At 44.0% G+C, this 13,415-nt stretch overlaps 1 protein-coding gene across 8 annotated transcripts in view; it reads right to left on the bottom strand.

The window, feature by feature from the left end:
• LMBR1 (limb development membrane protein 1) overlaps positions 1 to 13,415 on the bottom strand; it is a 199,352-nt gene that overhangs the window by 151,338 nt on the left and 34,599 nt on the right. For 6 of the 8 annotated variants that reach the window (XR_015243572.1, XM_086685405.1, XM_086685387.1 and 3 more), the window contains exons 3-4: positions 11,626 to 11,665; positions 4,817 to 4,956 (exon numbers count right to left, since the gene is read on the bottom strand). Coding sequence is in view for 7 of the 8 variants with exons in the window: in XM_086685405.1 (XP_086541531.1) it covers positions 4,817 to 4,956; positions 11,626 to 11,665 (180 nt within the window). In the remaining variant the exon portion in view is untranslated. Of the gene's footprint in view, positions 1 to 4,816; positions 4,957 to 5,039; positions 5,070 to 11,625; positions 11,666 to 13,415 lie in introns of those variants that run through there. The other 2 variants (XM_086685406.1, XM_086685430.1) reach the window with 2 other exon arrangements.

The following is a 13,415-nucleotide window of genomic DNA, read 5'->3' as shown; positions in this document are numbered from 1 at the left end:
TAGTGCTGCTAGCCTAGACGTCCAAACTCTAAAGGGAAGAATGTTTCCACCAGAAGACACAACACTGGTCCCGCTGAACTGGAAGTTCAGACCGCTGCCCAGTACTTTGGATCCTCATGCCTCTGAATCAATCAGCAAGGAAGGGAGTTCCTGTGCTGGCTGGGATAACTGGTCCCGACCACCAAGGGGAGACTGGAGCTACCCCACAATGGAGGCGAGGAAGAGTGTGTCTAGAACACAGCAAGTGCTTTAGGGCATCTCTTAGCATTACCACAATTTGGCCCCTTTAATGATTTTTTAGAAGCCAAGAAGCAAGCATGTCCAAGGTTGACAAATCTGCAGCCCCAAGACAATCCAAAGGACTAATAATAAGCACTCCCATGAATGCCATCAACAAGGTTAAAGACAGCTATGAATTTAGAAGAGAAAGATGCATTTAAAGATTTATGAAATTCACAACCTGCAGCAAAGATACAGACCTACCAAAGAATTAGCAGAAACAAAGCCAGGGGTCACAAAACCCTCAAGGAAGATTTCCAGGGCAGACAGCCCAGGCCTCCTGAGACCCATTCCTAAGAGGACATCATTTAGAAGGCTCTTCCTTAGTTCTCCAACTTTCAGCGGAAGTGGTTTTACTGGAGTTCAAAATTACTGTTTATTATTCATTCAACAAATGGTTATTAGGCAACCACTATGTGGGAATCATTGTTCTAAGCCCTAATTTATAAAAAAAATAAAATATTTGAGCTTGCACACCTTACATTACAACGAGAAAGACAACCAATACAAATATATTGACTTCCAGGGTTGAGGCCTCCACACATACGGCATGTCATATGTTCGTAGCTCTTACTTCCAGTTCATGAACAAAATAAAAAGAAAGGACCCTGACTTAGAGGTCATTAAGTAAGGTCATTACGTAGAACATGCAATTTCTATTTAGTAAAACTGGAAAGAAGGGCCAGTTCACCTGTCACACTGGTTAGCCCAGCTTGAGACCACCTGTACTTCCGGTAAAAACACCTGGAGCCCAACCCGGCAAAACATATGCACCACAGTACCTACAGCTCCGCAGAAAGCTAGGGCCAGGGGGAACCATGCCAAACAGTCTTCCTCAAACATTTTATTAGACAATGCATGCAAAAACCATTTTCTAAATCATATTTTATCCAACTATTTACTAATAACAAATAACACGTCATCTAAAACAACTCTCCAAAAATTCGTAGCCATCGCTCTCCAGGTTGTCTCCTGCCTTTCATAATAACAAGTGACCTTTCAGGAGATGACTTATTATTTTCTGTGTCAATTTCAGTTTGCTTATCTGAGTTTTTTCACTTGCTAAGCAACAACAGAGTAACTTCTTTTTATTCAGTTAACAACTACTCCTAATTTTACTGAACTCGTTTGGCCTTCAGAGCATCATGACTCTCCATTTCCTCCTACTTTCATACAAGACAGAAACCATAAAGGCCAGATTTCTAATATGTGATTAAACTAAAACTCTTTGTGTCAAAAAACAGCTTAAGTAGTATTAAAGGATACATGGGAGAAAAATGCTTGCAATTAACCTCTAACAGACAATCAGTTACTTAAAAAAAAAACCACTGCAAGCACGGGTGCCTGGATGGCTCAGTCAGTTAAGCGTCTGACTCATGATTTCAGAACAGACCATCATCTCATGGTTCATGGGTTCGAGCTCCGTGTCGGGCTCTGTGCTAACAGCAAGGAGCCTGCTTGGGATTCTCCCTCACTGCCTCTGTCTCTCTGACCCTCCCCAGTTGGTGCTCGCTCTTTCTCTCTCAAAATAAATAAATAGAGGGGCGCCTGGGTGGCTCAGTCGGTTAAGTGTCCGACCTCAGCTCAGCTCATGATCTCACGGTTCACGAGTTCGAGCCCTACGTCAGCCCTGTGCTGACAGCTCTGTGCTGACAGCTTGGAACCTGGAGCCTCCTTCAGATTCTGTGTGTGTCTCTCTCTCTAACCCCTCCACTGCTTGTGTGCATGCTCGCTCTCTCTCTCTCTCTCTCTCTCTCTCAAAAATGAATAAACATTTAAAAAATTTTAATAAACATTAAAAAAAAACACTGCAAGCATAAAAAGGAATGAAATCTTGCCATTTGCAACAACATGGATGGATCTAGAGGATATAACGCAGAGTGGAAAAGTCAGTCAGAGAAAGACAAACACCGTATGATTTCACTCACATGTGGAATTTAAGAAACAAAACAAATAAGCGTAGCAACAAGAGACAGAGACAAACCAGGAAACAGACTCTTTACTACAGAGAACAGACTGACGGTCACCAGAGGGGAGGTGGATAGGACAGTGGGTGCAATAGGTGATGGGGACTAAGGGGGGCACACGTTGACATGAGCACCAGGTGATGTAGGGAAGTGTTGAATCACTGTATTGCACACCTGAAACTAACACTACACTGTATGTTACATCACTGAAATTTAAATAAAAACTTAAAAAGAGGGGAGAAAACACTGCAAAAATGAGCAAAGGAATCACAGGTAGTCAATTTACTAAAAAATAAGTATGAATGACCTCTATTTTGTAAGTGTCCACCCTCACTGGTAATTAAAGAAATGTACATTTAAGAGGGGAAATGTTTCGCTATTGAATTGGCAGGTTTTAAGAGATGCCCACAGGTGGTGAAGATGCATTCTGAGAAGAGGAGCCCCTCCCCCACCCCACCGATGACCGTGAAACCAGCAGGGGACTTCAGCTTTGCGGATGGGAAATATCCTCTCAAGTCCTCTGCAAGTATGCTTACCTGGCAAGTGAATCGCAGAAATTTATCCTATGGACAAATATTTGTAAAGATGTACACCACAGTTTAATTAAAAAACTGGAAACACTCCATGATTAACACAGCTCCAGGCAATATCGTAAATCGCACAGAAAAGTAGTTAATGGCATGGAAAGCTCCCCCTGATGTGTGGACAGGGGGAGATACAAACTAACCCTGAGTCCGTGAGGGTTTTCCACTTGGCTGTGCTCACAGGAACACACCACATTCAAGGCCACAGGCCACAGAATGAATGCACAATAGTCATATGCTTATGGGATGGGAGGAACAATTTTCTTCACCATACATTTTGGTTTCCAAATATCCTACAGCAAATGTAGTCATTTCTTCCGACACAAGGGGGTAGGAGAAAAGGGAGTTGTCTGTATAAACTCCAAATGAATTAAACAGTTGAGCATAAACAAAATCATTTTTAGAAAATGGGAGCGGGGGGAGACAGTATTTGTCACATCTCAGGGACGGAAAGGATCTTCTAAACACAAAACAATCAGACCAAAGGGAAGACAAAAGACTGGACAATATAAAAATGTTAATAATTCCATCAATCTAAAAAGCAAATGAAGTTAAAAAGTAAAATGACTAGAACACATTTACAAAAATCTGAGAAAAGGCTGATGTGTTTTGGGGTGGCTCAGTCAGTTGAGCATCCGGCCCTTGATTTCGGCTCAGGTCATGATCTCGCAGTTCATGCGACTGAGCCCCGCATCAGGCTCTGCACTGACAGCACAGAACCAGTTTGGGAGTTTGGGATTCTCTCTCCCTCTCTCTCTGCCCCTCCCCAACTCATGTGTGAACACTCTCCTTCCTCAAAAAATAAATAAATGAATAAAACATTTAAAAAGTTGATGGGTTTCACACATAAAGAAATCACAGTATGAAAAAAAGGGGGAAGGGCAATGAAACATAAAAAAAGATCTATGTATTAGATCTTTTAATATATTTTATAAATTAAAATTAAAATATCTTACTTCACTAAAAACTTCTAGAAGATGGAAGAGTCAAGACTGGAAAGCAGGTATATTTGGCCTCCAAGCAATATACTATGTTGCCCATCGTAAGTCAGTCCCTTTTCCTTTTTTAAACTTTATTTTTGAGAGACAGAGAGAGAGATAGAGCACGAACAGGGGAGGGGCAGAGACAGAGGGAGACGCAGATTCCGAAGCAGGCTCCAGGCTTCGAGCTGTCAGCACAGAGCCCAACACGGGGCTCGAACTCACAAACCGTGAGATCATGACCTGAGCTGAAGTCGGATGCTTAACCGACTGAGCCACCCAGGTGCCCCAGTTAAGTCATTTTTTAACCATTTTTAACCATTAATTTTAAAGCCTATACTGACAAAAAAGTTTTCCCCCTTCTGTTATACATTTTTAAATGACAAACGTTACTAACAGGAAATTAAAGTAGAAAACTATAGTTACTATTTTGGTCTCAAATGGAGGCTGAGTTCTTTTCACATATCCAAATAAACCAGAAGTCTCTTGCTAAATATTTAAATTGGGGCACCTGGGCAACTCAGTCGGTTAAGCATCTGACTCGATTTTGGCTCAGGTCATGATCTGAGGTTTGTGAGATCAAGCCCCACAACGGGCTCTATGCTGAGCACGGAGCCTACTTGGGATTCATCCTCTCTTTCCCTCTCCCTCTCCCTCTCTCTCTCTCCCCACCCACCTTCCCAACTCACTCTCTCTCTCTAAAATAAATAAAAGTAAAAAATGAAATTAAATTAAAAACAGTTTTGAATAAATACTTAAATGAATACTTATCAAAATCATTGTTAAGTATAAACACTGCTTCTTGACTAAGTAAAACAGAAAAGCCTTTCACAACTAAGAATAGGAATAGTAAGTAAAATCTGGTTTTCTGATTTTATGAGGGACTCGTGGTTTATTGGAGGCAGATGCAAATTAGGCAGCAAATTAAGACGAGGCAAATCGAAAAATACAGGGCAGTAAAAAACGAAAACGTTCACTGTGATCATAACGAGCAACACGTACTGACCATGAATCAGGGAGCCATTCAGCCACTGAATGTAGTAGTTGTGAGGAAAGGAGAGCAGGATCTCGTTGCTGATTATGGAGAAGGGTAAAAGCAAAACCGCCCCGGCCGACACCGCCAGCGTGAACGTGCTCAGACACAACCTGGAAGAGAAGAGACGGCTGTCACCAGCGACCGGAAAAGGCACGGAGTATGGTACAAATTCAAAAGGGATGAAAACTCTTACATCTCTTAATCCAAAAAGTTACATGAGAATTTCACCAAGTGTAGTTGGGAGAAGTGTTCACTAAGCGTATGTAGTTGGGAGACCAGGAGACCAACGATGCTGTGTGACCGGAGATGTTCAATTAGACACACTCCACAACGCCTCACCCCGTGAGAAGCCCGTGAACTTGAACGAGCAGGCCCTAAAAGATTCACACACCGAGGACAGAGTACTTCGTACATTTTACAAAGAATATGCCACAGACTCTTTCCTTTTTTAAATTTAAGTATTTATTTCACGATGGCGTTAAATTAACAACTTTAGCAAATAGATCGTAAGAGCAATGCAAACACTGACTCAGGCGAGAAAGTACTTGTGAAGACAGTAGGAAAAACAAGTCAGTCCAAAATGGTTATTTCAAGAGAAAAAAACTTACAAAGCCAATGGTCAGCTACCTCTTAAAATGAGTAAAGGCAAAATAAGTGATACTAGTAAATAGTAGGGCACTATTAAACAGTATTCTACTATTAAAGATATTTAAAACACTATTTTGGCATTTTTAAAAATAAGATGTTGCTAATATGTCCTAATACAGAAAGATGTCTAAAATAAATTAAAAAAAAAAACTGAAAAAGCATGAAAAATAAATAAAAAACATGCTTCCCCCACACCAGCCCTCTCAAAAAACACATACATACACACAGGAAAACAGAGATACAAAAAAAACCCCAAAAAACCCTAGCATAATATATGACAATCCCATAGAATAGGAGGATTCTAAGGGGCTTTCACTTTCTCAGTTATCCATGCCCGAAATGCTTAACATTTTTTATCTAAAGATTTTTTAAGACCAACAAGGCAAAAGAAAAGATAACCTCACCAACATTAGAGATGGAACCTTAATTTAATATCCATCCCTTTAAAGTCAATATAGGAAAATGTGAAAACAAACGTACGAAGATTTAAGAAAAAGTCATGCTGAACGTTCCTAATACACACCTGCTCGAGGAACTGAGGCCCACGCCATCTTGTGGCCACAAGCAGAAGTGCTTTCCTACTTCAAAGGCAAAACGACCCGGAAACCTCCGTTCAGTAAATGGCCGGTAAGTGTTTAAATGCAGACCATGTGACACGTACCAAAAACACAGCACAGACAAATCAGACACAGAAGTCTCACAAGCTGTTTGGCCGAGTGGGCATGTTTCCCGGGGAAAGCACTGGAAAAGTCTCCATCCCAGTCCACGGCCAGCTCTGGAACGGCCAGCCAGTGACCGGAAGCGTGTGTCTTTGGTTCTGTCCTCGCAAGCCAAGTGAGGAAGCTGCCCTGACCGCCAGCATTTCTTCCTTCCAATGCTACAAATCAGGTCAACCCACAATCTCCGCATGCGAGGTCCTGCACAGCTATTCCAGCGTGTTCCACAACACAGTCCCACCTACAGTGGGAGGTACCTGGCCTTCTCGCACCCCAAGAGACCATGTATTTCATGGCTCCGTGTCCCTGGGCGCAGTCAGCTCTGCCTCCAGGGTCCCCTTTGTGTCACGTGCCCTATGAAGCACCCTCAGCACCACCCTCCTCACTTCTCTCAGCTCACATGACACCCACCACGTACCCAGCAAGAAGACCAACCACAGTTTCCAAATCAGAAACCAGGACCTGTAATCCGACAAAAAAGTAAGCTTATGGATGCAAATAGGTACAGTATTTGAAATCATGAGTGATCCGGAAAATGCTGAATGTATGGTCACCATAACAATGATGCCAACTCTCCACAAAACACGTCCTCAATCTACTGCACTGCAGGTCCTGTGACTGGGCTCTGGACATACAGACAAGACGCTGCGATCCGTGAGCAGCGGGACCAGAGCTACTCAGAAAAGGCTGAGGCAGTGCAGGTAACCGCTGGCAAGGGGTCCCTATCGAGTCAAAAAAGGGCAGCAGTGGTCATAGCTTACAGACCTACGGAAGCGTCCCTCAGGTTAGAGTACAGCTTCAGAAATGTCGCCTTCTGCAGGGAGCAGATTCTGAGGACAGAACACACGGGACTTCCTGGGGGGTGAGGGAGGGCTGAGAGGGAGGGCTCAAGGCTGACTCTGGGTGTTTAGTCTGAGAACGGGAAGGTGGAGCTGGTCCCAACTATGACAGAGAAGGCTGAAGCTGGAGCGGGGGGGGATTAGCAGCTCGGCTTTGGACCCCTCTCATCTTCAACTCCAGGAGCCAGGAGCATCACAGAAGCCACACTCCACACTTCTCTCTGCAGGTTACCAGGTGGCCCAGAACTCCTGCCTGCCCCACTGTGGTCACGTTCTGCCCGATCACTGGTCAGGATGCCGCCTGCCAGGGCCGTCCGCCCTAACATTATTCTTTTCCCTTTTAATTCGTATTTTGTGGGAAGCTAAATTAGAAACTAGGAAAAATATCCTGTTCCTTGTCAAACAATTTATTCATTTACTGATTCTGAACAGTATGAACCCAAGATTGTTCTATTTTATCCTGTGTGGGATCCATGACAATCATTATCTTGATGCGCAGTGTCCCTGACCGATGTGAAAGCCCTCGAAGGCTTCCAGGTCCTTTTGACCTGTCTTTCCAGCACGGATCTTGGGGCCCTTCCTTGCATTCCGGCAGCACCACGTGCACGAAACGAGCCTTGAACTCCTCCCCGCCCCAGCCCTGCAGTCAGCTTCTCCCTCAGGGAGCCCTGGCTCCTGTCAGTGGAAAATCACACTTAGCAGTGAGGATCTGGGTGCTAAATATACTCATTGCTACCGCGGTGCTGCGCTCTCAGTGAACAGGCTGAGGCACCACGCATATCTGTGCATTTACACACTTACGTGAACCCACCTTTACGTCTAGATCTGGCTCAATAACTCTATGCCGAAAACCATGAATCCACACTGATACTCTCAACTGCAACGCAACAACTCTGTTCATTTTCGCTCCCTCTCCCCTAACCGCAAATGGTTTCCGTCACCCTTGATGGACCAATGCCGTGGACGCAATCTGGCACCCCCACCCCGTGCAGAGGTGCCCTCCTGCTCTGGTGAGTCCCCATTCTGGACTGTCCTGCCTCCCTCCCACTGACCTCTGACACCCATGCCAGGCCATCCCTCCGGGGACACCCTCCTCAGCCTACTTGGGTTCTGCCACACTGCCGGGGCGCGGACCCCATGACAGAGCACCCCTGAACACACGTGGATGCTCCTCATCACCCCTCGAGACGACACCCCTGTCAGGATTTCCCTCCACAGGGAAAACGCCCTCCCTCCTCTCAGACCCTGAGAGCCCACACCAGGTCACCCCCCACCCCGGGCTCTGGCGCCTCGTGCTAGGCCCACCTCCTGCATGGAGGCCCTTCGCTCACCTGCAGAGGCTCACAAAAGTTTCAGCCGTTAGGCATTCTATTTTTATATCAATTACTTTATTCTAAATCAAATCAAATAACTAGCTGACAGCAGCTCTCAGGAAATGGAACTTTTGGTTGCATAGTTACTTTGGGGGCGTGAGTAGATACAAATAGAGAACAGAACACAGGGTAAAGGAGAAAGCAAAGGTGGGTGTAAAGGGAGGTGAGAAAGCCCAGGGAACAGGCTTTCCGTGCTCACGGGAGAGCTGAGGCTGCCGTGGGGACCCTGCTACAGCGGCCCCCAGGGCTGCCGGTCACACTTCAGAACTCGTCTGAGCTCTTTTCGGGTTCCTCTTAGGACCTGAGGACTTCTGTTGGCTCCTCGCAGGCAGGCCTTGCCTTCCACCTCCTCTTTGGTGGAGGCCGCGAGGCAAAGCAAGATGGTGGAGAGAAGGGAGGCTGAGCTCCCACGGACTGCGCACCGAGCACCGACTCGCGACTGTGTCGTGGGTGTTTTCATCCACACCACGGCACGAGAGTGGGGCGGCAACTCTCCTTCACACAGAGAAAACAAATCCTTGTTTCTCAATCTCTTCTGGACTCAAGTCGATCCTGAGTTCAGAATCTGAACCCGGGTCTGCCTTCCTCCTCCACGCTCACTCATTCCGTCTGGAAGCAAGAAAACAAAAGACAGCGGAAGCCCAAGAGGTCATTGGGAGGAGGGGTCAGGGACCGGACCGGCCCTGGCTCTGTCCAGTCTTTACTGTCAGTGCACACCCGTCGGCCTGCAGGAAGGGCAGGTCTGCTCCAGTCTCACGACACGGGCACTGCCCGCGGGGAGAACCCAAAGCCCCAGACACACAGCGGCCACAGCAGAGCTGGGAGGAGCGGGGTGAAGAGCGCAGGGCTCCTGGGCCTCCGCACAAGGAGACGAAGTGCAGCCAAGGGGAAAGCCGAAGTGTGTGTGTGTTCTGGCCTGATGAGGAATTACTGAGCCACAAATGCACGCGCGCAGACCTGCCACCAAAAATGGAGCGCAGACAACACGGAGAGGAGAGTGGTACCCATGTCACAGCTCCTTCACCTGGGACAGAATCCTTGCCTTTACTCGGTCTGTGATTCGCTGTAGCTTCCTGAGGTAAGTGAACTACGCTGTTTTTCCGGGAGCCGTAATTTAGACAGAGAAAAATAATGAATCACTTAAGAATTTTCACAAATGTCATGATGTTAGGAATAAAACTAAGACCCCCAATCCTGTAAATATAAATCAAGTTATGGGCCTAAGTTTTAAACCCACAGAGCAAGAATCCCCAGTACAAAGTTACAGATGTTTTCCCTAGGGCATTTAAAATCATTTAAATTACCACGTCTAGTAATGCAGGGTCCATTTATATTCACTGTTCAGTTATGAATCAAATCAGCCCTATTCAAGTCACTTACTAGTTGGAAGTATTTTTTACTGAAGCGAAATTCACATAACATAAAATTAACCATTTGAAACTTACAATTTAGTAGGATTCAATGTATTCACAGTGTTGTGCAACCACCACCTCTTTCTAGTCCCACATTTTCATCACCCCTAAAAACACTCTGTATTCAGTAAGCAGTTTCTCTCCATTCTGCCCTGCCCTCCATCCCCGGTAACCATACATATGACACTGATGGATTTACCTATCCTGGCTACTTCTCATACACGGAATCATACACCCTGTGGCCTTCTGTGTCTGCCTTTCTTCACTTAGCATGATGTCTTCGAGGTCCTACATGCTGCACTATGCGTCCGTACTTTACTCCTTTTCGTGGCCGAGTACTATTCCAGCATACCTGAGAGTACCTGTGTATGTGAGTACGAGTACATGTGGTCTCTCTCTCTCCTCCTCCCCCCTACCCACCTCCCCCCGCCCCACCTCCCCCCGCCCCAGCAACAGATGAATAACCTGACATTAACCATGAAAAAACAAATCCAAACAACTGGCCTGTGATCTTCAAAAGTATCAAGGTCAGGGAAGTCAAGGAAATACTGAAGAGGTGGGGACAGGACAACTACGTGCAGTGTGGATTCCAAACACGGTGCTTTTGCAACAGAGAACATTACTGGACAACTGGGAAATCTGAATGGGGCAAGAGTGGTACTGTATCAATTTCATTGTTTTGATAGTTGTATGGTAGGTACACAGGAGAATGCACTGTTTATAGGAATTATATACAAAAGTATCCCAAGGAAATGAAGAACCAAGTCAGCAACTTCTCAAACGGTTTGGGGTGTGGGGGGAGGCTCTTTTTCATATTTCTAACTTTTCTATAAATTCAAAACTATGCCAAAAGTGTTTCAAGTATCAATAAAAAAGAATTAGAATAAGGTACTCTCCTATGTAGCCGCAGCTGTGTGATTTCAAATTTTAATCAAGCAAAATGTGACAGAAAGAAACTCACTGCCCTCCATCCAGTCTGATGAAAGGATGAAAAACATGAAAGGGTTCGCCAATAACAGCAGCAGCAAACAGACGCAGGAAGAGAGCTGTACGGAGCCTAAAGAACCACCCAAGCCCGTCTCCCTGCTCACAGCCAGTAAGTGTTCAATTAACCAGAACAGGCACCTGCTCCCTATTCCAAGACTGTCACAGTCTTCTCCGCAGACCAAACAGCCCGAGTCTTCTTTCCTGTGGCCCAGCAATTTTCCCAGCCATAAGCCCATTTCCAGGTTAAAACCTCTGAAGGTAAAACTGTCGGTTCCTCAAGCCAGCAAATTTTAACTGGAGACAATCCTCAATTATCCGCGTACAGTTGATTCTTGAACAACATGGATTAGAAACACATGGGTCCACTTATAAGCGATTTTTTTTTAATAAATACAGGACAGTACTGTAAATGTCTTTTCCTTATGATTTTCTTAATAACATTTTTTCTCTAGCTCACTCGTTAGAATACAGTATATAACACACATAACACACAAAACACACGTTAATCATGTGTTTATGTTATGAGTAAGACAGCAGGCTGTTAGTAGTTAAGTTTTGGGGGAGTCAAAAATTATTCATGGATTTCCAACTGCACAGGGCCAGCACCCCTAACCCCCCAGTGTTCAAGAATCAATTGTATATTTGTTTATGCGTGCTTCCAAGGGCAGGGTTAATATGGAGAAAAAGCATTGTAATACATTAGGTGAATTTTTTTCCACATTTATGCCCAAAAGTGTGAATTAAATTTGAAAACTTTATGACTTCAGAATCAGAAACAGAACAAATGAATTTTAAAATACATACGAAATCCTGTTGACTATGGCGTCTTCATCTTCTTGTTCATCTGTAAAAATGTGTAAGGTGTTAAGTTTTTATCTTCAATAAAACGTTTCATTTATCAGAAACTATAAACAAAAATAGAAACTTAAAGTGATTATTGAACAGAAATGATTTTTAAAAAGCAACTGTTCATTTCAGCATGGATCCAAATTCAAAGCTCATTAAATCACACAGGATAGAATTCAGCTAGAGAAGAGTGTTTTGATTAACCAGAATCCTGATTAACAAAAATACTCTATATAAATTAAAATTTTCCAAATATTTAGTGCTCAAGAAAATAAAACTTAGTAGAACATTAGGACCACTATCAAGTTCATTGTCATATAACGTAAGTGAAATTGTAGTTGCTAATGAACGAAATGTTTTAGTTGATAATACCCAACAAAAATTTTTATTATAAAATTAGAATTCAGAGTTTGAGAACATGTACTTTTCTATATTTTGAGTTTGTCATCATTAGTGATAATAACGAAGATTCTCTTGGACCATTCTAAACCACTTAGATACCACTGCCTCAATGCTTCATAACTATTGTTCAAGTTACAGACAGCAAAGTATCAAGTTCTGTATCTTTTCCAAGTAGCAGATGCCCCCTGCCCCAGGGCTCACCCACCTCCCTCTCCCTCTCTCTCATGGCCGTCAACCCTCTTTGTCATCCCACATAAACTTACCAGCTAAAGACAGTATGATCCAATTACAAGAATATTACATAACACCCCTGCCCCTCCTCCTCCTCGATACCTAACTGGGGTTGTCCTCAAAGGCTCTCTACCTAAGTCTCTGGAATCATGAGTGTCCAGCTGCTCCAGTGTCAATGGCACATTTGAGCCATTCTCTTAGTCCAATCTCCATTCTTAATTACACGCTGCCCAAAATAACTTCACAACCAAAAGGACCATAAAACAATATAGTCACAATTTTTATACTGTTGTGTCCACACTCAATCAACCATCAACTACTGAAGAATGTTTTAACAGCTTCATAACCATTTCGTTTCTTCTCCCCACAATCAACTGTGGCCAGGGTACCCATCACCCCTCCCTGCCATTACTCTAAAAATCATCTAATAAATCTCCAACTTTTCTGTTCATCATCCCCTAATTTCCCCTAAACAGTGCACTTATATTCATTTACTCTCTCTCCCCCTCCTTCTGTGTCCACAATCATTAAAACCTGATCCCAAAATATCTGAAAAATAGTTAAGATATTGGGGTGTCTGGGTGGCTCAGTCAGTTAAGCATCTCACTTCAGCTCAGGTCGTGATCTCATGGTTCATGGGTTCGAGCCCCATGTCGGGCTCTGTGCTGACAGCTCAGAGCCTGGAGCCTTTTTCAGATTCTGTATCTCCCTCTGTCTCTCTGGCCCTCCCCTGCTCATGCTGTTCTCTCTGCTCATACTGTCTCTCAAAACTAAATAAACGTTAAAAAAAAATTTTAATAGTTAAGATACAGTGTTGAATCTTCAGGTCTTCAAATTTTTGAAAAATTACAGACTCCAAGAAGTATTTTAGTGTAATCATAGAGTCAAACTAAAACACTAGAGCAAGCACTATTTCCCAATTGCTTTCAAAACTCTAATTAGTTTAATATTATGACAGAAAGAGTATTTAATATACGGAATCCTTAAGTATGTATATGGCACTACAATCAGCCCAGCATCACAGGTGGAAAATCCTGTGATCTACAGGAAGCAGCTGAGATTTACTAGAAGGCATCTAGGCAACTGCTTTGGTCCTTACAAAACCCCGGCACAGA

The sequence above is a fragment of the Puma concolor genome, chromosome A2 (assembly GCF_028749965.1).
Source record: "Puma concolor isolate L17-30 chromosome A2, mPumCon1.1.hap2, whole genome shotgun sequence".
In the NCBI taxonomy this organism is placed as follows: Eukaryota; Metazoa; Chordata; class Mammalia; order Carnivora; family Felidae; genus Puma; species Puma concolor.
Note: the sequence above shows the minus strand (reverse complement) of the source record. Positions and strands in the feature narration are given on the sequence as shown.